At 43.6% G+C, this 26,485-nt stretch overlaps 1 protein-coding gene across 13 annotated transcripts in view; it reads right to left on the bottom strand.

Moving 5' to 3' along the window:
* The window catches only part of LOC136933033 (NACHT, LRR and PYD domains-containing protein 12-like), a 561,343-nt gene that overhangs the window by 521,329 nt on the left and 13,529 nt on the right, over positions 1-26,485 (bottom strand). For 3 of the 13 annotated variants that reach the window (XM_067228392.1, XM_067228394.1, XM_067228397.1), the window contains exons 9-13: positions 24,024-24,197; positions 22,575-22,748; positions 22,004-22,177; positions 6,533-6,703; positions 3,559-3,732 (exon numbers count right to left, since the gene is read on the bottom strand). The exons of 8 other annotated variants lie outside the window; for them this stretch is intronic. In XM_067228392.1, the coding sequence (XP_067084493.1) occupies positions 3,559-3,732; positions 6,533-6,703; positions 22,004-22,177; positions 22,575-22,748; positions 24,024-24,197 (867 nt within the window). The remainder of the gene's footprint in view (positions 1-3,558; positions 3,733-6,532; positions 6,704-22,003; positions 22,178-22,574; positions 22,749-24,023; positions 24,198-26,485) is intronic. 2 more of the 13 variants (XM_067228395.1, XM_067228396.1) reach the window with 2 other exon arrangements.

Below are 26,485 nucleotides of genomic sequence, written 5' to 3'. Positions count from 1 at the left end.
TTGTTGAGCCTTCTGCCACAACAGAAACTCTTGCAATTTAAGTTCTCAATATTGCAAAGAATGTGTACAGTACAGTAGAACAGAATGCTCTCATCACAGATCGATAAAGATATGTTGTCTGCTGCCACAGAGCGATTCAGAAAGACCTACAGAGGTATACATCTTACTGTATGGTAGCTACTGAGCTACACTGTTCTCTCCCCATGTACATTGTTTTGAGGTTCTTGTGTGGAATTATGGGTTTGACATGTACGTGATGAGAACAAAGAATGAATGGTAAAACAACTGGCACATTCTTCTCCTTTATAACAGAGCATGACTGGTCATTACAAGGAGGAGCAGGGTTTCCCGCAGAAAATGTGTTAGTTAACCCTCGTGCTGCCTTCGGGTCACATGACCCAAAGGTTCATAACGAACCATCGTTGTGTTTACCCAATTTTACCCAATACAAAAACAAATAAAAATAATTTTCTTTTAACCATTCCAATGTGGGGGGTCTGAGACAGCCCGACAGTTAAAAGAAAATGCTTCACTTTGTTATTGTATGAGGTAAATTGTCGAAACACCAAGGTGGGTCACAATGACTGATGGGTCAGAATGACCCGAAGATAACACAAGGGTTAAGGTGGTAGGGTTTGCCATCAGACCGGGGAGGGGGGGGGTTGTAGAGTCTAGCCTAATGTGTTCTGGGGGGGGGGGGGGGGTGTAGAGTCTAGCCTAATGTGTTCTTGGGGGGGGGGGGGGGGGGGGTAGAGTCTAGCCTAATGTGTTCTGGGGGGGGGGGGGTGTAGAGTCTAGCCTAATGTGTTCTGGGGGGGGGGGTGTAGAGTCTAGCCTAATGTGTTCTGGGGGGGGGGGGGGTACAGTCTAGCCTAATGTGTTCTGGGGGGGGGGGGGGGTGTAGAGTCTAGCCTACTGTGTTCTGGGGGGGGGGGGTAGAGTCTAGCCTAATGTGTTCTGGGGGGGGGGGGTGTAGAGTCTAGCCTAATGTGTTCTGGGGGGGGGGGGGGGTAGAGTCTAGCCTATGTGTTCTGGGGGGGGGGGGGGGGTGTAGAGTCTAGCCTAATGTGTTCTGGGGGGGGGGGGGGGGGGGGTAGAGTCTAGCCTAATGTGTTCTGGGGGGGGGGGGGGTGTAGAGGTCTAGCCTAATATGTTCTGGGGGGGGGGGGTGTAGAGTCCAGCCTAATGTGTTCTGGGGGGGGGGGGGGGTGTAGAGTCTAGCCTAATGTGTTCTGGGGGGGGGGGGTGTAGAGTCTAGCCTAATGTGTTCTGGGGGGGGGGGTGTAGAGTCCAGCCTAATGTGTTCTGGGGGGGGGGGGGGGTGTAGAGTCTAGCCTAATGTGTTCTGGGGGGGGGGGGTGTAGAGTCTAGCCTAATGTGTTCTGGGGGGGGGGGGTGTAGAGTCTAGCCTAATGTGTTCTGGGGGGGGGGGTGTAGAGTCTAGCCTAATGTGTTCTGGGGGGGGGGGGGTGTAGAGTCTAGCCTAATGTGTTCTGGGGGGGGGGGGGGTGTAGAGTCTAGCCTAATGTGTTCTGGGGGGGGGGGGGGGGGGGGCAGTCATCTTTCTTTTTGTTTGGACGACGTAGTTAAGGTGGCAGGCGTGTGTTGCTTAGGCGGCCGCCTTAACTGGAAAGTAGGGCTGGCCGATATGGCCTAAAATGTTTATCACTGTATAATTCGTAAGCACTGACGGTATCGGTATATATCACGATATATTAGTTATTCTTAAAATGTCATGACAATGCAATCCGCACTGCAGCGGCTAATCAACCGCACTCGGACGGATTTGCATTGGGTAACTCCGGTGTGTCACGAGTTTTCCAAATTTTGCAGTGTTTAATTGCCACGGAAGAGCGACTTCTCAGTAGCCTACACGTTCAACAGTAGCCTACGTTTATGGGATCGCAAGAAAACTCTGTTAAATATTTGTAGTGAGAGCTCTACCTATAAACAATTATTACATGGCTGAATACTCAATTCTGTTGGCTTACAATAAACATTTCACAATTCTAACCAACTTGGCATTGGATTTGTCAAGCACGTCTTTCAGGTGGTGAAAAAGATTGCTAGTGTTTCCACCTTTGGCTAGCACAATTCGACGACACAACTTACAGAGTAGTGTTTGTTGGTCGATGTCGGATAACTTGAAACCAAACCATTTCCAAACGACAGAAGAGGCCCCCTTTATTACCAATTTCGTCCGGCAAATCAACCCCACTGGCTTTATTTTCAGACATCATTAACGCTTGCTTACACTTGCCAATAAAAGCAGTTTACTCATATGAATGTTTGCTTCCTCGTAGTTGCGCTAGCTTGTTTGTTGACTTTCATTGGCTGGGAAAATGCATGCAGCGCGTGCTGCATGTTTTTGTTGTTGTGAAAGATACAAATGTAAAATAGCCCGCTAGGCAGTATCACTTCGTTATATTTTATACCAAACAGAAACACTTAATATTTAATACATTTATTAATATATCGTAATATCCATGATATGGCAAAATCCATATCATGGCACAACGCAATACCGGTATTCGCGTTCATACCGGTATACCGCCCACCCCTACTGGAAAGTGCTGCGGGAAACCCTGAGGAGGGTCCATCAACCTCCACAGCACAGATTAACAGGGACATGTTCAGTAAACACCAGGTTAGCTCTGCATGGACATTTCATGTCATCCTTATGTGTTATACACAGTGGCGCTCCTAGCACATTTGGCGCCCCAGGCAAGTTTTTCCCTTTCATATGCAACCAAAATGGCCGCAATTTAGAGCCTCTCCATGTGGTCATTTTATATCAACTATTTATTCATTGAATTGAAAGAAAATGTGCCATATTGTGTTATGTATCGTTATCGGGATATGAAAGGATCTATCAGGATATGAGATTTTGGTCACATCCCACAGCCCTACTGCAAACTAAAATACAACAGCACATTATCAGTAATACATTTAAAATGGGGAAAACGTGAATAATTTCTTTGCAGGTCAATTTAAGGTGTAGGCCCCTACATGTTCTGCCTGTGCCCCCAACATGTTCAGTTAGGGGCTACAGTGCTGCTAGTAAAACAAGTTAGTCTGGAGCCCTGGATGAGGAAAGGATACCCCATGTCTGATAGTTGCTTCAGGCTCGGCATGAGGGAGGAGAGAGGGAGAAATTCATGGTTTGTTAAACAAAATCTGCCAGCAAGCAGGTTAGGTTAGTGACCATCAGTTACCGTGGTAACGTAACCAGAGTTTGTGTTTCCTCTCTTTCTGGAACAGAAAACCCAGAGTTTCCCTCATCTCAGGGTTAACAAACTCACTGTTTTCCCTTCAACCCACTTTCTGGAATAGACCTCAGTAAATACAATTATGATTGTAGCTATATAATCATAATTGCACTAAAGGCTATTGTAGATTATATAGGGCTTCTCTCTTCCTAACCCACTGTCCTAAATAAACATGCAGTCTGTGATTGTATAATCATGAAATGCAAGGACTATTAACATTCTTAAATGTCTATTCAGTGTTAAGCAACATTACATGAAGAGGTTTATAAAAACACAAACATCTCCTTACTTGAGTTTCTCCAGTCTGCAGTGTGGATCCTCCAGTCCAGCAGAGAGCAGCTTCAATCCTTTTTCTCCTGGATGATTGTAGCTCAGGTCCAGTTCCCTCAGGTGGAAGGGGTTGGACCTCAGAGCTGAGGCCAGAGAAGCACAGCCTTCCTCTGTGACCAGACAGCCTGACAGCCTGTAGAAAGAGGATCAATGTTGTGACAGAATCCATCTGGGCCTCCAGAGTGAGTCAGCACAGAGGGGTTCATTTGGCAGGTGCTGTCATAGCTGCTCCTCCCCCTCATTAGACAGAGTGACCTTTCCCCCCAGTTCAGGAAGGTTAGGTTTGTGTTCAGTTTGGTGCTAGTAGTTCTATGGAACATCAGGACATCTTAAATATCACGATATCGAGGAGGATGAGCAACTGAACAGTGACAGGACGTTAATCACTCATGAAGTCATGACAACCTAATAAACAACAGCGACCAGCTACTTTCCCTACAAAGCCCTCTCCTGCTGCCTCTTTCTAGCTGTTTGTAACTACCTCCCATTCCCCACACCCTGTCGCAGTCAACTAAAACGTAATTTATACATATAGAGTGGTAAAATATCAGCCTACCTGCCGAACTTGTTGCACTGAGTTGGATTCCATCTGAAGAATATCCCACTTCAGTCGCTCTGTACTGTAGCCTATTAGCTACAAAACGTCCTGGTTTATACCCTGAGAATCTTCTGTGGTAAACCTGAGGTAATTTGCTTCTAAATTACTGTAAAAAGCCTCAGTAAACTTATTTGTTCTGGACCGGCTACTAGTAGACTTTAACTTTCAGATGGTACATTTTTCTCTAGTTTTGAATTTTCTGAGCAGATAGACATCTGGTTCCCTTCAGAAGCCTTCAGTTGACAGTGTTCTTTTTAGCAACACGGCTAACTGATCCAGAGACAGAGATCACATGACAGGGCGTGCCATCAAACACTTCAGGCTATTGGACAATATAAGAAGTTCTTCTAAAAAATTAAAGAGGAAAGTAAATGGAAGTGAAATTAACCAAAAGTATTCAAAAAACGTATCTAGCAAATAAATATTTGTTTTAAATAACAGAGAATGCCTGTCAGTATTTATTTAACTATGTTAAGTCATTAGATAACCTGCTGCCTGTTGGCTCTGCACTCCCTGTGAGAAGAGGAACTGCTATATTAGTATGCTGTTCATGGATTACAGATAATCATTTAACACCATCATGCCTATGTCTTTATATAGGCTATTTCAACATTTTATATTCTTTCCAAAATTCTAGTTTAAAGTTGTAACAGTCATGTTACAACTAAATGACTAAATGTAAATGTAATGTTTGCATTCTGTGCTCTTTTTGCTTTAATGTTAGGACGCATTAGCAGGGCCAACCTCAAGAAATTCAATGGCCAATGTCACCTTTTGTGATCTGTGCAAAGGACCAATAAAAGACTGACATTCTGTGTTCAACTTTCTTTCTTCACTTTTTTAAAGAGCAGATATGTGTTTGAAATCTCACTCGGTATGGGGCATTTGGCTGACTGTCAGAGAAATTTAGAATGTAAGGTTATATTCTGAAAATACTGGTGCTAGCATTCCTTTGTCAGTAGAGAGCCGTCTCCCCACATGACCTATAGATGACACTAGGCTTATGTAAACAAACTGACCTAGGTTGACCATTATCATACTAGAGGTGCAATAAACCTTATCTGTGTTGAGTGAATCATATGGTCAAGCCTAGGGTCGGAGAACTCTGTAAGTTTCCACGTGCACGCGCACTCTGTCTCTGGGATCGATCATATTGACAGCTGATATGCAGGGGAGGAGGCTTCTCACCAATAAATGGTCTTACCTGAAGACTTGTGAACCAGACAAACTTTGTAGCACAATGGCGTGTGATGTTTTTGTCTCCTTGTGGGCCGGCCGCAAACAATAAAGCTTTCTTAAACTTGTTCACCGACTGACTGTGCAATGCTTAATAGATTGATATTTCAGACACTCTCCCTGCATCTCAGATGGAATACTACCATCCTATGAAGTAAAGTATGTCAGAATAAATGTGAATAGCCAGTTCCATACATATATACAGTAGTATTATAGATCAAGCACACTTTTCTTGCCATTCCTAATTTGAAACCCTTCATGTAGTGGAAGAAGCATCAACCACAGGAACAACAGCCGCCAGATGCTAAACTCACTGCCCAGGTAAATGTACAATAATATGATGAATAGTATTATCTTAACCCTTGTGTTGTCTTCAGGGTCAAACATGACTGCTATTATATTTAACAGCAGAGAAAACCCTCAAATAGTTCTTTCTTTTAACTTCAAATGTCTTACTTTTCCTAGTGACCCTGACATTCATAAAAATACATCACAACAATCACAGACACACACGTACACAATAAGAAATTGAGATTATGTGTGCTACTGATTTAGGTTACAGAGTCTATAAAGGTGCTGAAGATGACAGTACCTCCATTTCTCTTTTTGCGAAAGCCATGACTGCACATTTCAGTGTTGTAATAAAACAATTGGTGTTCACAGATTAAAGTCAATGTTTTTCCACTGTGAAGAGGGAAACCCCAGATGTTCACAAAGTTTGATGAATGACAGGTTGTGTTTCAATGCGAAATAGGTTTAAGGTTGAAAATTAAATTAAGCTGTATTTTATTACCTTTTGGGCAAGGGCATACAGATTGTTAACACTACCCAAAGAGACTGCAATCATGTTGCACATTCAGAAACAGTTGCATCAACATTTTCATTCTGTCTAAAATAAACAAAAACATGAATCAACATATAAGCCAATCATTATGTACAGCATCTTTAAGAGTGTTTCAGATGCAGCAAATCTGCCTGTTTCTTATCAAACTAGTCCTCACTGATGACGAGAAGGCATATCTCATTCTTGGCATTAAGTTTATACCCAACTTGATGATGGTAACTTTACTAATGGCTCATGTAGAACATAAATACATACCTCAGTGTCTCCAGTTTGCAGAGTGGGTTCCCCAGTCCAGCAGAGAGCAGCTTCATGCCGGCATCCTTCAGATCATTGTTACTTAGATCTAGTTGTCTCAGGAAGGAGGTTGACTTCAGCACTGAGCCCAGAGAAGCACAGCCTTCCTCTGTGATGTGACATCCTGACAGCCTGTAGAAGGTTATCATTAGGGAGGGATCACAAACACTACTACCCTCTAGAGGTAGAAATAAAGAATATCAGTCTGATCATTTTCCTCTCAAACACGAAGAAGGTTTGATCAGTCAGATGACTGTCTGTCCTGGTTGGTCAACTTTCCCTTTATCTTAAATGCAATATCATCCTTTAATATGTAGAACATTGTACATCCAGTTACATAGTAGTACAGTATTCCAAGAATGTATTACATCCTACATCCAGGAGCAGGTCTCTCAGTATACAAGGCACCTTTTCTGACCCACAACCTTTACTGCAGAGTTAGGGTGTTAATCACATGTGAAGCAGTACATTAGCAGAACAATACAAAACATACTGCCCAGGTCAACCTACAATAATATCATGGAGTAGTTTGTCTTATACAGATTCCTGTCATACCCTGATATGTTTCACCTATGTCATGTTTGTCTCCACCCCTCCAGGTGTCTCCCATCTTCCTTCCTACCCTCATTTATCCCTGTGTTTTCTGCTTGGGACCAGTTTTTGTTTGTCAAGCCTACAGAAGCCTTCCTTGTGTTTTTTCTACCTCCTTTAGTCTTTTCTGCCTCGTAGTGCCCTGCTTGGCCTCCTGCCTTCCCTGACTTAGTGATGGGGGAAACAAAGCTTTCCAAAGCAACAAGCTATTTGAAACAATTGTGTCAAAAAAGTATCGTTTTTTTGAAGTGTTTGATACATCTTCTCCATAGGGACACCTGCTGGTCAGTTCATGGTATGGCGACTGTATCGAGAGATTGAAGGAATCGAGTGACGTCAAGTCCTCGGACGTTAGTCTCACAATCGTCATCTATTTGATAAATAAAGGTTATGTGACAAATGTTTCGATTTTCAGGTGTCAAAAATATATGTTGATGTATTATAAACAACATAACGTCTTTGCTCATTTACATTCATAACATTTATTTTTAGGTTCTGATAGCATTATTCACATGTGAAGCCAGGTTGAGTATGGCCTTCTGGTAAAAGCACTGCCCTTCAGTCTAAAAGAGTGAGTTTGAAACCGCTGACCTTGTTTTAGTGGAAGTATATGCTAAATGAATATTTATGATTTGATATTGTAGACTAGCGGCTAAGGTTTTGGAACATGCTTTTGCAACCGTGAAAGGGATGGCCACATTTGAAGGCTGGCAAAACTAGAGAAAGATGTATGTGCTTGTGCACCTACTCTCTCACATCACATCTGTCTATATCTCCGTCTATCTAGCTCTGGCAATCTATCTGTATCTCTGGCTCTGTCAATGAATGTATTCTATAGCGTCCGTAAATATGTATCCTCTCTATAACCTATGAATATGAGTGATTTCTGATGTCTTCAGCGTTTGAATAAAACTCTGTTTGTCTCGGACTGTAGCACGACACTGTCAGCTGCTCGTGTGACGTCCGAAGCTTCGACAGGTGATCACATGTTTTTTGCCCATTTGAAGCCACGCTCGACACGTTTGTGTCGGTATCAATTGATTGAAAGGTTGATACCGCTTCGTGAGCATGGCTTTGAGCGTAACATCACTACCCTGACTCTGAGCCTGCCAGCTGCCCTGTACCTGAATGACTCTACCTTGTGGAATATGACCCTAGCCTGCCCTGAATTTTATTTGGCCGGCCTCCTTGTATCTTGAATTAACCACAAACTTGCAGCCAGTGTGTGGTGTGTGATATTGTGTAACTAGTTGTTGTCTGGCGAATTTGATCACATACCTCAGTGTCTCCATTTTGCAGAGTGGGTTCCCCAGTCCAGCAGAGAGCAGCTTCATGCCGGCATCCTTCAGATCATTGTTACTTACATCTAGTTGTCTCAGGAAGGAGGTTGACTTCAGCACGGAGCCCAGAGAAGCACAGCCTTCCTCTGTGATGTCACAGCCTGACAGCCTGTAGAAGATTATCATTAGGGAGGGATCACAAACACTTTTTTTATTGTTACCTCTACTCTTGATGCATGATGATGCTTTGCTTATGGTCTGCACCTCTTCTTCAACACCGACCACCTCTGGAAGAGTGGAACTCTCTCACTGAATTGCTCCTACCAAGCTTTCTTAAATGTTTTAACTATGAGTTTGTCCTTGTCTTTCTTGAGGGTTTAGGTTGGTTTAGTTCCAGTTCTATGGGTGTGTGTGAAGCCCTCTGCGACATTGCTTGAAAAAGGGCTATACAAATAACATTTGACTTGAACACAATGACACAGTAGCCAGTAACCAATGTGAAAAATGAACCTGCCTGAGAAGCTGATTTTACTAAGCTGGATTGTACTTGTGAAATATTCCAAAAACGATCCTGTCTAATGTATACTGAGACATCATGTGGTCTTCCTGAGGTATTTCTAAATCATATAATGTGAAATTTAGGCAATCAGTGAATCTTTTGTTCTAAACTGTTTAGTGTCTTTCTGAGCTAATCAGATCACAATTCCCTTGGTACTAGGATCAATACTAGGTTTAGTATCTCCTATTATCAGTGCTATAGATGAGATCTATGGCACTGTTGTACTGACATGATCAAACTATCAATGAATATATGACACTGTTCAGGAATGGTTAGCTTGATTGTGTTATTGTGACATGAAACTTAAAAGATTAATTCACCAGTTAGATACAATAACACAATACATCCTTTCAAAGGATGTATTGTGTTATTGTATCAACGAGTAAATGGCTCGTTATACCATTTGTGTTATATGGTTATTCAGTTATTCCAAAATAAAACAAAACAACGGAATCCAAGCATTTCCCCATAATCCGGTTCTGACATCTGAAATGGACAAAACGATATTACGAGCCTATTTCATCTTTTGCAGATATCAGCATAAAGGATATGGAATAATCAAAACATCGATTAATGGCTGGTTATACCATTTGTGTTATATGGTTGTGTCATAAAAAAAAAAAAAAAACGAAACAACCAAAAACAAGCCGTTATACTTAAATGTGTGTTCGACTTACTAAAGTGACAAAACGATATTACGGCCCTATTTTGCATTTATCAACACGGGTTGCAAAATAGAAAAAACAATGGCCACAAGGTACACAGACCTATTTGCTGGGGCATATTTTGAAAATTAAATCTCAAATGTCTATTTCTTTTTCATTTTAATTAAGTGAAAGATTGAGCACTCTTGAAGAAGAAAATTAAAATGCAAATAGGATGATTGATTACTAATTTCATTTATGAGTCAAATAATGCAGCCACATTCTTAAAATGCAAATGCATTTCTGGAAATGCATTTGCATTGGAATTTTGGTAACGATTTGCTTCCATAGGTTACTTCTACCTGGAAGAAAATGTGATACCAGCAAAATATTTACAAACACAGTCATATTCTGTAAAGAAAACCTGAGTGTTACTTCAACAATAACAAAAAACATGTCCCTCTAGTATTCTGAAATAACAATCTTTAATCCAGTCTGGTTGTCTTCGAATTCGCTGGCTCCTATTTTGAACACTTTCACTTGGAGCAGTCTCCGCCGGCCTCTGTTCGTCTGCTGGAAGAGTGAATGTCTCTGGCAGCACAGACAGGCGCCAAGCATCCCACGTTCTCCCATCCGTCAGTGTATAGCTGTGAGCTCCTTTCTAATGTGTCACTTTATGAGGCTCACTGAACTTTGACTTTCCTTTCTTGACATGCACAGGGTTTCTTACATGCACAAGACTTCCTGGGTGCAATTTAGGAGTCTTAGCACGTCTCTTGGCATCAGTGTACTCTGTCATGTGTAACTGTTTCTTTGCAGCTGTCTCTTAGTTCCTGGTCCTGAACAGTGGTGAGATTTGGCTTGACAGAGAGGTTGGTTCTGATCTGTCTTCCATACAGGAGCTGGAAGGGTGACGTCCCTGTGGTCGCATGTGGTGGAGCTCTATAAACTGGAAGGAACTCAGTGACGTGAGTTTTCCACAGAATTTTCTCTCTGTGCTGTGATGATGCTTTCTTTACACCGTTTAGTCTCTCTACAATTCAATTTCCTTCCGGATGGTAGATTGTAGTCCTGATGTGTGCGATAACTCGTTCTTTCAAGAAAGAGGACATTTCTGACGATGTTAGCTGTGGGCTATTATCTGTCACCACAGCCATGGGGTTTCCTTTTTCACTAAACACAGTGCTCATAAAACGTATCACTGTAGCTGTTGTACATTGTGGAGCAAAACAAACCTCTGGCCACTTAGAATAGTACTCCATCATAGTAATAGCAAACTTACAGTCAACAGGACCCCTTTCAAATGGGCCCAAAATGTCCAGTGCAAGTCCCTTTGCCTTTGCTGTCTTATCATTCAACTGTCAGGACACACAGGTGGTAATGACACACTGCTCCAGTGCATCCATCTTAGGCCACCAGTACAGGTCTCTGAGTCTCTGTTTTGTATGGACGATGCCTTGGTGGCTCTCGTGTGCTAGGTGTACCATGTGAGAAAGTAGCCTTACTGGCACCACTATTCTGTGACTCCCTCTCAGAATAAGTGACTCTTGCATGGAAAGTTCCTTCCTAATTTGGTAGTAAGGCATCATGTCTGTCGGCAGGCCTTTGGATGACGCAGGCCACCCTTTGGTCATGCAGACGTGCAGCTTACGCAGCTTAGCTCTGGACAGGAGAAGCAGGCATCCATAAAGTCAGACTTATGGTGTGTCCCAGGTAGGTCAGGTTTTTCTGGTAGTATTTACACTTCGCTGTATTCAGATGTAGTCCAGCGTCATGTAACCTGTAGAGTACCGCTTTCAGGCGAGTTTCATGATCAGCACGGCAAGATGAGTAGACAATGATGTCATCACAAACTCCAGGTAGACCTTGCGTTACTATGGACATCCTTTTCTGAAATGCTGAGATGCTAGTCCATAACAAACTCGCTTGAATCTGAAAAGCCCCTCATGGGTTATGAAGGCAGTCAGGTCTCTGCTGTCCTCATGTAGAGGAACCTGGTAGTAAGCATTTGTGAGGTCGATGGTGGAGAACATGGTTTGTCCCCTGAGTTCTGAAAAGAGCTCCTCCATGTGAGGCATGGGGTAACAATCAGTTACCACCGCCTTGTTGGGCTCCCTGAGGTCCGTACACATCCGTATTCTTGTTGAGCTCTTTCCTTGTGTCACAACGATTGGCGACACCCAGGGAGAAGGGTCTATCTTCTCGATGATGTCAGCGTCTAGCAGAAGTTTTAATTCAACCGAAACAGCATTCCTGACAGAGAAGGGCAGCCTCCTCTATTTCTGCTGCATAGGTTTAACATAATCTCTTACTTTTACTTTCTGCACCAAGTTTTTCACACAGCCCATGGTAGGTAGAGGTGAAGCTGTAGGGGCAGGCAAGGGTGGAACCACTATTTCTCTCACTGTCTGTTCTGATCTGAGTTTTACTCTGTTTCCCACAATGACCATTTTCAGTGCCTGGATTAAGTCTAACCTAAGCAGTGGTGAACCGGATTCTACAATGTCAAATGAGGCTGGAGCAGAACATCCATCATGTATCCATTTGTATCCAGTTGTCCCAATACTGGGATTCTCTGTCTTGAGTACGTCACCAGAGGAATCTCAGTTTGTTTCAAGGACAGAATGAGTTCTCATAGACCTCAGCAGGCAGCAATGACACTGATGATCCAGTATCCACTATCATCTGGAATGGCTGCATATTAGGTGATGTGTCTAATTCTACAGTGCACATTATTTTCTTATCTTTTGGGACAGTATCTTTTAGAAATAACACAGTCAGCTCGGCAATAACCACCTCCCTCACCTCATGTTTTTGACCTGAGCGGCACACTTTAGCAAAATGTCCAGTCTTTCCACATGACTAACAGCAAACGTTCACGTATGCGTCCACTGAAGGCTAAAGTGTTTTTCTATATATATATTTTTTTTTAAGAATGACAATAAAAGTGCAATCTCCGGGTCGGGGAGGAGATCTGGACCCAAGTGGATGAGTTCAAGTATCTCGGGGTCTTGTTCACGAGTGAGGGAAGAATCTAGCGCGAGATCGACAGGCGGTGCGGCGTCCGCAGTGATGCGGGCTCTGCATCGGTCTGTTGTGGTGAAAAAGGAGCTGAGTCGAAAGGCGAAGCTCTCTATTTACCAGTCGATCTACGTTCCTACCCTCACCTATGGTCACGAACTGTGGGTAGTGACCGAAAGAACGAGATCGCGAATTCAAGCAGCCAAAATGAGTTTTCTCCGCAGGGTGTCAGGGCTCTCCCTTAGAGATAGGGTGAGAATCTCGGTCATCCGGGAGGGGCTCAGAGTAGACCCGCTGCTCCTCCGCGTCGAGAGGGGCCAGTTGAGGTGGCTGGGGCATCTGATAAGGATGCCTCCTGGACGCCTCCCTGGTGAGGTGTTCTGGGCACGTCCCACTTGGAAGAGGCCCCGGGGAAGACCCAGGACACGCTGGAGGGACTATGTCTTTCGGCTGGCCTGGGAACGCCTTGGGGTCCCCCAGGAAGAGCTGGTGGAAGCGGCCGGGGAGCGGGAAGTCTGGGCCTCCCTGCTTAGGTTGCTGCCCCCGCAACCCGACCCCCGGAAAAGCGGAAGATGATGGATGGATGGATGATAATAAAATCTATCTAGTTAACTATGCTGGGCCTGCTGAACCTATACCACTTCCACAAATACTGGTCAGTGATGCATTACTTCTGTTTCTGAAGACCCGTGATGTCAATTAACCAATGACTTTTGAAAACAGTTAAAGTGACATTATTTCTTAACTTTTGTATTTAAATTAATTCATTCTTTGGAGATGAAGTAAACACGTAAATCCATTCATGCTGGGTCATATTGCGAGATGAAAAGTCTGTACTTATGTTTCTGAACACGGACAGAATAGTGCGCTGGAATTCACTCGACGGAACTGTCTATTGACATTCTGTTTCCGCCTGTTTGAAATGATTTGCAACACATGTTAATTTAGCTTGACCATAAGCTTGACTAGACACGGAGCAGGCTAGTTCAGAGGTATAAGTTACCTTGGTTACTTAGCTAGAACTCGAATAATCCACCTCAATGGAACGGAATTCTGCGGAAAGAAGCAAGACTTGTCGAAAGCCTGGTTTTTCCTTAATCTATGTCGATGGAATACCCCCAGGTAAATGTACAATAATATGATGTATAGTATATCTTAACCCTTATGTTGTCTTCAGGGTCAAACATGACCTGTCATTATATTTAACAGCAGAGAAAACCATCAAATGATGGTGGGGGTTCAGCTTGAAATTGATTCTTTTTCTTAGTGACCCTAACATTCATAGAAGGTTTAAAGTCTATGGGTCATTTTGGACTGCAGTTATTAAAAAAGTAAACGTAACATCACAACAACCACAGAGACACACTGATACGCAGATTTTCTATACATGTGTGAGGTTGTCTCTTGCTGTGGTCAAGAGGTCACAGAGCAGGCCTTGGACAATACACATGTAGATCAAGGAATGTGCTCTGGTCAACTTAGGTTAAGTGCAAGATGCAGAGAATAGTACAAGCAATGATTGATGACCGCGTCACCTGTGTGTTGTTTCTTCTGTGCATCAAGTTGTGGAATGTGTACCGTTTAAGGAGATGTTGTGGTGGTAACTATATTTGTACAGTCCAGCCATATATAAAGGACTTCTGAGAGACATGTTTTCTCACTCATGCTAGCCACTCTGTTGTGGATTGTTGGCATGATCCGACGTCGAGCTAATAAAACCTAGTCAACCCTTTTTATAATTGTCGTGACTCTTTCCGGCCTGCCTGCTGAGAGATCTCATCCTTACACACACGTACACAATGGGAGATTGAGATTATGTGTACTACTGATTTAGGTTACAGAGTCTATAAAGGTGCTGCAGATGACAGTACCTCCCATTCTCTCTTTGCTAAAGCCATGACTGCTCATTTCAGTGTCGTAATAAAACAAGTGGTGTCCACGGATTCAATTCAGTCTTTTTGCACTGTGATGAGGGAAACCCCAGATGTTCACAAAGTGTGTGGTGGACGACAGGTTGTGTATTCATGCATAATAGATTTAGAGTTTACATTTCAGATAAGCTGCGTTTCATTACCCTTTGGACAAGGACTTACAGATTGTTAACACTACCCAAATACACTCACCGGCCACTGCTTGTTAACAGAAATAGCTAATCAGCCAATCACATGGCAGCAACTCAATGCATTTAGGCATGTAGACGTGGTCAAGACAACTTTCTCAAGTTCAAACCGAGCAACAGAATGAGATGAGTATTTCAGAAACTGCTGATACACTGGTCATCTCTAGGGTTTACAGAGAATGGTCAGAAAAAGAGAACATATTCAGTGAGCGGCAGCTTTGTGGACCAAAATGCCTTGTTGATGTCAGAGGTCAGAGGAGAATGGGCAGACAGGTTCGAGATGATTGAAAGGTACACTAACTCGAATAACCACTTTTTACAACCAAGGTATGCATAATACCATCAAATACTTTTCAAACTACTTCTCACTGATGACAGAAAGCCTATCTTATTCTTGGCATGATGTTTATACCCAACTTGAGAATAAATGATATGAAGAGGCGGAGGGAGCTTTTTTAGCTCTCAAAGGTAACATGCAATCCGCCCCCACCCTTGGTAATCCCGATTAATCGAAACCACTTCATCTATATGTTCCGGAACGATCTGGATATGCTACTGCTGTATTGTTGAAAGACACGCCCATGGGGAAACAACCGTTAACCTATCACAGTACATAACTAGATAATGTAGAGGCAAGACTTCCACCCTGCTATCAGGGACTGGCAGCCGCTGTTTTTGCTTTTAAACAAGCATCATCACTGACAATGGGACACCCAGTAACTTTCTACACATCCTATCAACTATATGCCTTACTCACAAGCCCACGATTTGTTTTAACAATGGCCAGAAGGACTGGCTACGAGGTGATACTGTCTGCTCCAGAACTAACCATTCAAAGGTGTGGCACGGTGAACCCAGCAACTACCACACACCTGTGTTCATGTAATTTGAACACGTGTGTTTGTTATTAGGGATGCGCATGGTGGTCACCATTACGCCAGGGGGGTGATTATAGGTCACCTTCAAGTCGTAGGGGGGTCATCATATTTAGCAGCCACAGTTGATAGTGTTACGCGAATGCAAATAATGTGCACATTATAATGTTTAGGAAAAACATTTCTGCTCCCATTTCACACATTCCAACAGCAGACGGACCATTTAGACATCTGATGATAGACTATGTAGACAAGATGCAACGTATAGGGGAGTCAGGTGGCTGAGCGGTTAGAGAATCGGACTAGTAATCAGAAGGTCGCTGGTTCGATTCCCGGCTGTGTCAAATGATGTTGTGTCCTTGGGCAAGGCACTTCACCCTACTTGCCCCGGGGGGAATGTCCCTGTACTTACTGTAAGTCGCTCTGGATAAGAGCGTCTGCTAAATGACTAAATGTAAATGTATAGGAAGACTGAGATACATCTTGGTAGTGATCTGTCAGTTCAGTAGATGGGTAGAGGGAGTGCCAACTATTCCTGATCAGTAGCAAAATTCCTGGCAGGGAGGTCTTTCCAAGATTCGAGTACCAACTGCCAAACATTTTTGTCACCGCATGAGATGGCTGCTGGAAGGCCCCTTCCAGCACCTAATTTACAAAGACCCATCGAGGGTCCTCCCCACGAAGCATTTGAAAGAGAGCTGCATATCTACCTACTGCTCTTAACACAGATACGTAAGGTAGTGTTTTTAACAGGTGAAAGGTGTCACCAAGGAAAGGGAAGCATAGATTCCAGAGAACCTGCAGATGGTTGCACCTGGAGATTGGGTCTATGTGAAGATGAACATGGAAGACGATCCCAACCGGCTGAATGACCAACAACCCAGACCGCTGGCAGAGACCCATCTCCACCAGCCCTACTGGTCCAAGCCCCGGTGTGGCCACCACCTTTCAGTTCACCAGGACCATCACACCGGATCCAGCGGCTCGATGACCCAGGAACCACCAGGCTACGATCCAATGACCAACCACCACCTCCAGGAGTCCAGAGCATGGAAGTTGAAGCAGAGGATCCAACGGGAGGAGAATCCCAGATGGAGACACGGATGAAGACACGACAAGCTGCTCACCGGACCCTGGACCGCTGAGACCACACGGCGGATTGGAGACGTGTCACTGGCTAAGTTTAAGAGCCTCCAGAGACGAGTGTCCAAGAAGATATCACAACGTTTCAATATTGCAAGAAGGCGAGGACGGGCACTTCAACAGTGGAGGCGTCGCTACAAGAAAAAGCGTCAGAGAGATGAGGTGCTGGCATTTCAGCACCGGAACCAGGTGCTGACTCGCGAAAATGAGAGGCTGAAGATGACGATGGATGGCTTGCAGCGACGTTGGGGAAACTACAAACGCATGTACCCACCGGTTGCACCAGGACAGAATTATGATGACTACGAGTAAATGTTATTCACTCACCATCACCACTTAGTAGTAGTCAAACTGCTTCCCAGTTATTTGTCTGTCTTATGAATTGGAAGGAACAACACCTCACAAGATCAAGTCACAATGTATGCCATCTTCCTGTTCCTGTTCCCCTTACCTTTGTATTATTGTCACTGCACTGTATTGTTTTTGTTTGAAAACCTCACAGTATGTCTGTATTAATGTCATTGTTGATTTTGTTTTGTCTCAAATACTGTTTGGAGATGCCCTTACGGTGTAGGTCTTCAATCACATGGGTGCAGAATTATGTGGGATGGGTAGAGGTGTTAATGGCCATTGCAATTCACATCTGCAGAATGTAGTGGTGGGGCAAGACTCATCGCTCACTGGCTCATCATATGACCTGCAGTCCCTGAGTGTAAGACGCTCGCTGTCAAGGGAGAGACAACGAATGTACTAACCTAGAAGGTCACGACCACCGGCTGGGGTGACGAGTATAACCATATATACATCATATATACAACACGCAGTAATCCTTTCTTATTACTTTTGATCGTATGCAAACGAAACGGACCAATTTTAATATGTGTAGTAGGACCTCAGTGCTAAGCTTCTCAGTGTGGATGGTCGAAGAGCGGAAAGTACAGTATGACGACTAGCGATGACTCAGTCCGTCTTATATACTTAGGTAAAGGTCGGAATGGATACTCATGTTGCATTATAAGCATAATTCACTCTGATGACTTGCACTGAGTGTGTCATTGGGGATACGGGGAGTTTCTACTTACCCCATACCCTTATACTTTTACTCCCCTGCTATGTGTTGCAATAAGCTGATAGCTTAAGCGAGTATTGGGAAGAGGGACAGTTCACTAGGCCACCTATCTTGAGCTTCGCACATGACGACATTTATGAATAAGATCAAAATGTCCGATGCCTTGTTTTTAATTTTGATGATTCTACGGTCACGTTGTATGCTTTTAAAGTGTATGATTTTGATGTTTCATGCTTTGACTATTTGTATTTTATCGTGGTTTAAGTTCTTCCATGATTGTTTCTGTTGAATAATTGCAGGGTTGTGGTGGGACTTTGCGAGTCCCAGAGGGGGGACTGATGTGGAAAAAACATCATACTGTTGTAGTTATGAAGATGGTTAATGATTATGATTTGAAGATACTTGTAATCACTCTTTGGTATATGCTGTATTATTGGAAACTATATTATTACAAGGTATATTAGTGGAAACCAGATGCAAAGCTGTTGGCTGGTTATTGTTATCCCTAAACAATGGTAGTTCAGTCAAGACACTCACGTGATTGATTTCACCATTTATTTTTACACATGACAAATGGTTTTACATTGGTGGAATGGATGTACATGGGGAAGCGCTCCCCGCCTTCACTGCATATGCATGACATGAGGCAGGGAGCAACGAGTTAAATCCCCAACGGGGAGCACAGACAGACAACACGGGGGTGAAGGGGACGGTGGTGGGTGGCAGCAACGCAGACGGCAGGTTCGACAATGCGTGTGCGTGCATGGAGCGGCTTTATAGCGCCGCTTATCGAGCTACGCCTATGGCCTGAGGGCACGGCGATGGGTGGTATGATGCGCGCTGCCCGAGTGCCTTGCCTGAACCTGCTTCGCTCATGAGACATGAAGCGCAAAATATAAGGTTTAAATAATTAAAGGATGAGTGGGGGAGAGGAGCATGTGTATGCTTTCATAAAGGACCAGGATGCACAGCTATAACTTATGAGACATATTTGTGGCCTTACGCCCAGAAGCCTAATGCACCTGGCTGTTCAAGGTCAGAAAGAGCCTAATTGGATGTGTCTATGTAGGAAAGTACCTGGTTTGAATCCCCTGAGACAAGGGATGCTTGCTAAGATTACCTAATGTCTATTGATAAGATGTAATTTCCTCACTGTCTCCCCACTGTCTGGACTGCATGCTATATTCTGCTCAGAGGGGGCCTCGCTGCATGACCTCTTGACCTTACCGAGACACAAGCTGTACATGTACCCAGAAACTCTGCCTTACATCTATGTAACCAACAAATATCGTACCATATTAACATACAATGGGGAGAAGACTATATAAGTTAAATTGTCCGGAGAAAACTTCAGTCTGATCCCGGGATCACGCTCACGTTCTATTGGGAATCTTTGTTACCTGAGAACCAATAAAACACTTTGCATCAACCCTGCTGAGTTCCAGTGCTGTTTTTAAATTTTGAGAATTGACTGAAGACGTACAGAACTTTTGTTTCATCACAGGAGAATTCATAAATCCAAAAGACAGCAGAATTAACTTAGACACTTAGAAGAATGTGTATTATTTGATTACCTCAACACCCAGAGAAGGCAGAATGTAACTGTAACTGCTACTTTTAAATGGTTTACTATTCTCCTAATTCGATGTGTTAATTTACTGTCACTTATTATTCTCAGACAATATTAATAAAAGAGATATATGCCCATTTTCCCAGACATGGATTAAGCCTAGTCCAAAAGTAAGTAGGTCGAATAAAATGAAGATCTCCATTGAAAATTGTTTTTAGTATAGGACTACGCTTAATCCATGTCTGGGAAATTGGGCCAAGTTCAAAATCTCATTTCATGGAGCACTTGACTGACCAGATGTTCTTCAACTGTTTGGTCACCTAGGTTTGTTGAAAGCATGCAATAAATGAACATCTGTGCTCAAAATATGATTCTTAAATGACAGAAGTAAAACAAATGGTTTGAATCAATATAACCAGCAAAAATGTGGGTATCAATTTAATCTGAGGGACTTGAAACAATCCCCAACTGTCAGTCAATATGTTGTATGTTTGAAATCTCACTTGGTATATGAGGCACTTGGTTGACCATCCCTGCATCTCTCATATTTCTAATTCCCTTCCCTTCATGCAGTAGAACAGGCGTCACCCACAGGGACAACAGCACAACAGCCGCCAGATGCAAACTGTGATGTATTATGTATAGAATAAAACACTCGAGAACGAATAACCACAGAACATGAGATCACTTGACTGTGTTTTCTCTGAACGCACATGTCTTAGTTCTTTCCAACTACTTCCTTATCCAATCAGTTACATGCATAACAAATACACAGAACTCCTCATGATACTGGTTCAGACAGTAGTGACCACATACACACTACTCCTCATGATACTGGTTCAGACAGTAGTGACCACATACACACTACTCCTCATGATACTGGTTCAGACAGTAGTGACCACATACACACTACTCCTCATGATACTGGTTCAGACAGCAGTGACCACATACACACTACTCCTCATGATACTGGTTCAGACACAGTAGTGACCACATACACACTACTCCTCATGATACTGGTTCAGACAGTAGTGACCACATACACACTACTCCTCATGATACTGGTTCAGACAGTAGTGACCACATACACACTACTCGTCATGATACTGGTTCAGACAGCAGTGACCACACACACACTACTCCTCATGATACTGGTTCAGACAGTAGTGACCACATACACACTACTCCTCATGATACTGGTTCAGACAGTAGTGACCACATACACACTACTCCTCATGATACTGGTTCAGACAGTAGTGACCACATACACACTACTCCTCATGATACTGGTTCAGACAGTAGTGACCACACACACACACCACTCCTCATGATACTGGTTCAGACAGTAGTGACCACATACACACTACTCCTCATGATACTGGTTCAGACAGTAGTGACCACACACACACTACTCGTCATGATACTGGTTCAGACAGCAGTGACCACATACACACGACTCCTCATGGAATTATTGAACTCTATTATGGGCCTGGTCTCTGGTGAGGATGAGTCCACCTACAGGTGGGAAGTTGACCATCTGATGAACTGGTGCAGCCTGAACTACTTGGAGCTCAACCCTCTGAAGACAGTGGAGTTGGTTGTGGATTTCAGAAAGAGCCTGGTCCCACTCAGCCCCATCACCCTGTGTGACTCCTCCACCCTAACTCCACTGTGGAGTCCTTCAGCTTCCTGGGCTCTATCATTCTCAGGACCTCAAGTGAGAGCTGAACATCAGCTCCCTCACCAAGAAAGCTCAACAGAGGATGTACTTCCTGCGGCAGCTGAAGAAGTTCAACCTGCTAAAGACAAGGGTGGTGCACTTCTACACAGCCATCATTAAGTCTATCTTCACCTCCTCCATCACCATCTGGTACGCTGCTGTCACTGCCAAGGTTAAAGGCAGACTGCTGCGTATCATCCACATTTAGAACTGACGATTCTGCAATTGGCAGTTAGGGTTTTTGAGACAAATATTCCTCAGGTTGCTGTGCAGAGTCCATAGTCCTACGCACAGCTTCTTTTTCCTGACGCTACCTAACATGGCCTGAGGCATCTTTGGCTCGTATCTTACTGCAGTATTTTTGTAATACTGTTCATTTTTGTATTTGCTGGAATTAAGTCTGTATTTACTGTAAATAATTTTGTATTTTTGTACATTATTTTTGTATTTGTCTTTACATTTCTACTCTATTGTTACACACCAAACCAACAACCTCGTATGTGTTAACTTACCACAGATGTGACCTCTGCCCTGTATCCAGGACAACGCCATATTATTGATTAGGCTGAAAGAAGTCTTTGATGTGCAGTGAGCCAATGTCTGAAGGGCCATGGGGCAGCTGTGTGTCTGTCTTGTGATTGTGGGACGGACCAATGACTCTTGAGAACGATGTATTATAAAATGGTGTGTTGTCTGAAGTTCTTTGGGGTTCAGTGTGCATCAGCTGGGAAGTGCTGATGTTACTGGATTCTCCAGTTCTGTCTAGGAAACTAGATGGACCCCATACAGCTTGTGATGTGTGATTGAAACTATTAGTTCAATACTAAACATGATTACAGACCTCAGTGTCTCCAATTTCCAGAGTGGACTCCTCAAAACAGCAGAGAGAAGCTTCATATCTGATTCCCTCAGGTCCTTGTTACTCAGGTCCAGTTCTCTCGGAGAGGAGGGCTTTGACTTCAGAGCTGAGGCCAAAGAAGCACACGCTTCCTCTGTGATGTTACAGCTTGACACCCTGTGAAAGGATCATTATTACAAAAAGCATTACAATCTCGACTGCCCTCTGGTATTGGAAGGATTATCTTCATTTCTAGTCTTGACCAGATTAAACCTGATATAGAATGCTACATGCTGGTGTTGACCAGATCAAACCTGTTACACGGTGCTACATGCTGGTGTTGACCAGACAAAACCTGATACAAGGTGAAAATTGCTGGTGTTCTTGTTGATCATTGAAAGACTGACCCATGTTGAGAACCTCATCTTTTTCGTTTTTCATAACTCAGATTCCTCCTTGCAGGCATACGTTTACTTGAATCATTTAAATAGCAACCACATTCTCTAAATCCAGCATCCAAATAAAATGTGTGATAGTAACTATTAGTTGTTTGCTGTTGAACATGATTACTGACCTCAACGTCTCCAGTTTGCAGAGTGGATTCCACTGTAGATCAGAGAGCAGTTGCATTTCTGGAATCTGGAGGTCATTGTTCCTCAGGTCCAGTTCTCTCAGGGTGGAGGGGTTTGACCTCAGAGCTGAGGCCAGAGAAGCACATCCTTCCTCTGTGACCCCACAGCATGACAGCCTGCAAAATTGATCATATAACATACTTGAGAATATTTTAGTACATTATGTCAAGATGTTATCTTCCATGTTTCTGTCTGTGTGTTGAGGCAATAGCTCGTCACACGGCTCCCCTCCACTGCTGAGAAGGAAGAAGGACTTGTCTAATATTGGTGCTGAACATGAATCCTTCCACAAGTATTACTTGTGTTTTGTTCGAGTACAGAAGTCAAGTTGATTCAATGATTCAACTTGAATCATTTAATTTGCTGATAGAATATGATATCAATATAAGTTTTCATATTCAATTCATTGTCATGTTAAATCATACACCTGAACTGTTCATACCACATTGAAGAGAATTACTAGGGCTTTCTAAGGATACAAATAAACATATGATTATTTAAGGCTAATCATCCTTTATCAAGAAGATTTCACGCAGCAATTTTTACAAACATCTTCTGTCATCAGTTTCTTCCTCTATTTCATCAGACAGCTTCATTTTCAACCACTTTTATTACAAGAAATGTTTATTCATCAAGTTTCACAGAAATCTGCAAAAAAATCGAGGTTAGAGAAAATATATCTTCAAACATCTACACGACTGCAAATGCTCCACCATGGTACCCTCCAGTGTTCAGTCACCATGGCACCCTCCAGTGTCCAGTCACCATGGTGACATCCAGGGTTCAGTGCTTGGTCACCTCCCTCCTCTTCCTCCTGTACAGTCTTGCTCTTGGACAGATCCTAATCCATCATGGGTTCCTCTACCCTCCCTGTCCTTAGCCACTGCAGTCAATTCCTCAATAAACTTCAATAAGTCCAGAACTCTGGTGCCCATATGCTCACCTCCACCCACCACCAAGATCACATCACCCCTGTCCTTCACAACCTCCACTGGCTCCAGGTTGAATACAGGATTCAAATACTACTATACCTATAAAGTCATAAACAACCTGGCACCTCCCTACCTCTCCAACCTCCTCCTCCACCACAACCACTCTCAAGCCCTGTCTAGGAAACTAGATGGAGCTGTATAGTGAATTGTCTTTGTGTTACTGTGTTAAACTCTTAATGATTAATCATTATAATGATTTTTGTTTAGTCATTTAAAAAACTCTTAATTCATCAAAGGAACAATGTCTCTCCCACAAATTTCCATAACATCCTCATGGTTGTATCTCCTTCCTGTCATGCAGTTTCAACGTAAATAATAAGCAACCACATTATCTAAATCCAACATGCAAATGTGATTGAATGTGTAACTATTAGTTGTCCCTTGAACATGATTACAGACCTCAGTGTCTCCAGTTTGCAGAGTGGATCCTCCAGTACAGCAGAGAGCAGCTTCATGCCTGAATCCTTCAGGTCACTGTTGCTCAGGTCCAGATCTCTCAGAAGGGGGGGCTTTGTCTTCAGAGCTGAAGCCAGAGAAGCACAGCCTTCCACTGTGAGGTGAAGGGCTGGCAACCTGTAGAAGGATCATAACAGGATTACAAACAACCTGAATTCAGTCAAGACAATCACGTATTAGTTTTGAGCATTTATTGTTACATGACATGGACATGTAGGTTTAACTTTGGCGGAGTGGATGATCTAAGGGAAGCGCTCCCTGCCTCCTCGATGCAACACATCCGTACATGACATATGAGGCAGGGAGCAATAGAGATATAATCTCCCTGATGGATAGAACATAGAACAGACAGACAGCACAGGGGAGAAGGGGATGGTGGAGGGCAGCAGCAGCACTGATCATACAACAACCGGGGTGAGTGTGTGCGTATCAGCGCGTCTTTTAAAGACGCCGTATCGGACGTGGCCCAATGGATATGCGCTGCTAACATGGGTGTAGTAGTGGGCGGAGGAAAGGAAGGTGGAGTAAGACGCCTTACGTCCCCGACAAATGGATGACGCGCGCTGCCCGATTGCCCTGCCTGAACTAGCTGTTCTTATACAGGTCTTGTGACAGACTGGATCCCTCAGCACCTGCTCACACAGCGCACACCTGGACTGGTCCTCTGCCAGGACAGCTCTGCTCCTCTTACTGCAGAGACATGATCCCATATGAACACCAGTCTCTCACACACACAGACACAGCACACACACACACCACACACCAGGACTGGTTTATCTGAAGGCTTCCACTAGGAGGAGACGTCTGTGTTCTAAGCTCACATTCAGGTTAGCTGAACTAGTTAGAGCTGGTGTTTGTGTCTACAGGAGAGTATCTCTCCAGGAGCAGGGTTGGAGTGTAAACCTACAGGAGGGTATCTCTCAATAGCAGGGTTGGAATATAAACCTACAGGATGGTATCTCTCCAGGAGCAGGGTTGGAGTGTAAACCTAAAGGATGGTATCTCTCCAGAGGCCCTGCTCCAGTTATGACCCTGCTCCAGTTATGACCCTGCCCCAGTTATGACCCTGCCCCAGTTATGACCCTGCCCCAGTTATGACCCTGCCCCAGTTACATCCAGGGTTCAGTGCTTGGTCACCTCCCTCCTCTTCCTCCTGTACAGTCTTGCTCTTGGACAGATCCTAATCCATCATGGGTTCCTCTACCCTCCCTGTCCTTAGCCACTGCAGTCAATTCCTCAATAAACTTCAATAAGTCCAGAACTCTGGTGCCCACATGCTCACCTCCACCCACCACCAAGATCACATCACCCCTGTCCTTCACAACCTCCACTGGCTCCAGGTTGAATACAGGATTCACTTTCAAATACTACTATACCTATAAAGTCATAAACAACCTGGCACCTCCCTACCTCTCCAACCTCCTCCTCCACCACAACCACTCTCAAGCCCTGTCTAGGAAACTAGATGGAGCTGTATAGTGAATTGTCTTTGTGTTACTGTGTTAAACTCTTAATGATTAATCATTATAATGGGGAGTCAGGTGGCTGAGCAGTTAGGAATCAGGCTAGAAATCAGAAGGTTGCTGGTTCGATCCCCGGCTCTGCCAAATGACGTGTCCTTGGGCAAGGCACTTCACCCTACTTGCCTCGGGGGGAATGTCCCTGTACTTACCGTAAGTCGCTCTGGATAAGAGCGTCTGCTAAATGTAAATAATGATTTTTGTTTAGTCCTTTAAAAAAACTCTTAATTCATCAAAGGAACAATGTCTCTCCCTCAAAAATTTCCATCACACCCTCATGGTTGTATCTCATTCCTGGCGTGCAGTTTCAATATAACCAAAAAGCAACCACATAATCTAAATCATACATGCAAATGTGATTGAATGTGTAACTTAGTTGTCCCTTGAACATGATTACAGACCTCAGTGTCTCCAGTTTGCAGAGTGGATCCTCCAGTACAGCAGATAGCAGCTTCATGCCTGAATCCTTCAGGTCACTGTTGCTCAGGTCCAGATCCCTCAGAAGGGAGGGCTTTGTCTTCAGAGCTGAAGCCAGAGAAGCACAGCCTTCCTCTGTGAGGGCTGGCAACCTGTAGAAGGATCATTACAGGATTACAAAGAACCTGAAACCGGTCTTGTGGTCACTATGGAACTTGAGCAATTTATAACAACTTCATTTGCTGAATGTTGGAGATGTCTGAACATGAGCTTCCCATCCCATTGTGAGGCCAGTCACAATAACAACAGCACACTGCTCCCTCTAGTGGCTAAAATGAACAATGACGGCTGTATAAACAAGTACTTTATTCATCCAGAGTCTGTAGAGTTCATCATCTTATGAACATACAAACTTATTAGAATTAATAAGTAAGTCACCTAATCTCTTTATAGTAAATGTGAAGTTTA

Source organism: Osmerus mordax, chromosome 24 (assembly GCF_038355195.1).
Source record: "Osmerus mordax isolate fOsmMor3 chromosome 24, fOsmMor3.pri, whole genome shotgun sequence".
NCBI lineage: Eukaryota > Metazoa > Chordata > Actinopteri > Osmeriformes > Osmeridae > Osmerus > Osmerus mordax.
This window is presented reverse-complemented; position numbering and strand designations above follow the sequence as displayed.